General features: G+C 61.4%; 1 protein-coding gene across 1 annotated transcript in view; it reads right to left on the bottom strand.

Moving 5' to 3' along the window:
* Positions 1-450: 450 nt before the first annotated feature.
* ZNF524 (zinc finger protein 524) overlaps positions 451-948 on the bottom strand; it is a 2,909-nt gene continuing 2,411 nt past the window's right edge. The window contains exon 2 of the mRNA XM_006772214.2: positions 451-945. Within this exon, the coding sequence (XP_006772277.1) occupies positions 692-945 (254 nt within the window). The 3' untranslated portion in view covers positions 451-691. The remainder of the gene's footprint in view (positions 946-948) is intronic.

The following is a 948-nucleotide window of genomic DNA, read 5'->3' as shown; positions in this document are numbered from 1 at the left end:
CCACGAATCTGGCTGGACTGGGGGAGGGTGGGCCTGGAGTGTCATCTGTACAGAAGGTTCAATGTTTTCCTTAGAGTGGATATTTAGGGGAATGCTTCCGGGTCTGCTAGAGCTGGGAGAGGGGACACAGGCTGCCACAAAACCACTTCTTTATCACCAAGTTAAAGGCACATGATATGGAGTCCTCCCAAATCCCAAGCACTCCCATGGGTGGTGTAGGGGCAGAGGGCATTTGAAAAGGAGGCGTAGCCCTGGAGAGTGGGGCTCAGTTGGCTGCGAGTGGCTCCATGCACCTGGAGGTCGCTGGTTCACTTTCTGGTCAGGTCACATGCCTGGGTTTGGGACTGGATCCCAGTAGGGGGCGTGAAGGAGGCAGCGGATCCCGTTTCTCTCCCTCTCCCTTCCTCTTTCTAACAAGAAAAAGAGAAGCAGAGGAAGGCCAGGCCTCGCACCAGCACTGAACACACAGGGAGCCAGGCGGCAGTGATTTATTTCTGTGGCCCCTGCGTCCAAGGGCCTGTGAGTCCGGGAGGAGGTGGCAGAAGGCAGCAGGGCCCACCAGAAGTTGCGGTCCTCACCTGCAACCCCCTCCCACAACAAGAATCCCACCAGACAGGAGGGTGTCTGGGCTACACGACCCAGGCGCAGCACCAGCTGAAGCCCCAGCCCTAAACCTGGCCGGGGGTGTGGGTCAGGCCAGCTCTTTTCCCTCCGGCTCCTCCTCCTCTTCCTCGGCCCCTTCTGTGGCCAGGATGCCCTCGTGGTCCCACGGTAGCTCAGGCCCTGGTTCTGGGGGACACACGGGGGCTCCCATGGTCTCGGGGTGCTTGCGTTTGGCATGGCGCCTGAGCGAGTTGGCCTCTGTGAAGCGCATCCGGCAGATGGGGCACTGGTAGGGGCGCTCCCCGGAGTGGACGCGGTGGTGGTGCGCCAGCTCGCCGGCCCCGC

The sequence above is a fragment of the Myotis davidii genome, unplaced genomic scaffold, assembly GCF_000327345.1.
Source record: "Myotis davidii unplaced genomic scaffold, ASM32734v1 scaffold326, whole genome shotgun sequence".
Lineage (NCBI taxonomy): Eukaryota > Metazoa > Chordata > Mammalia > Chiroptera > Vespertilionidae > Myotis > Myotis davidii.
This window is presented reverse-complemented; position numbering and strand designations above follow the sequence as displayed.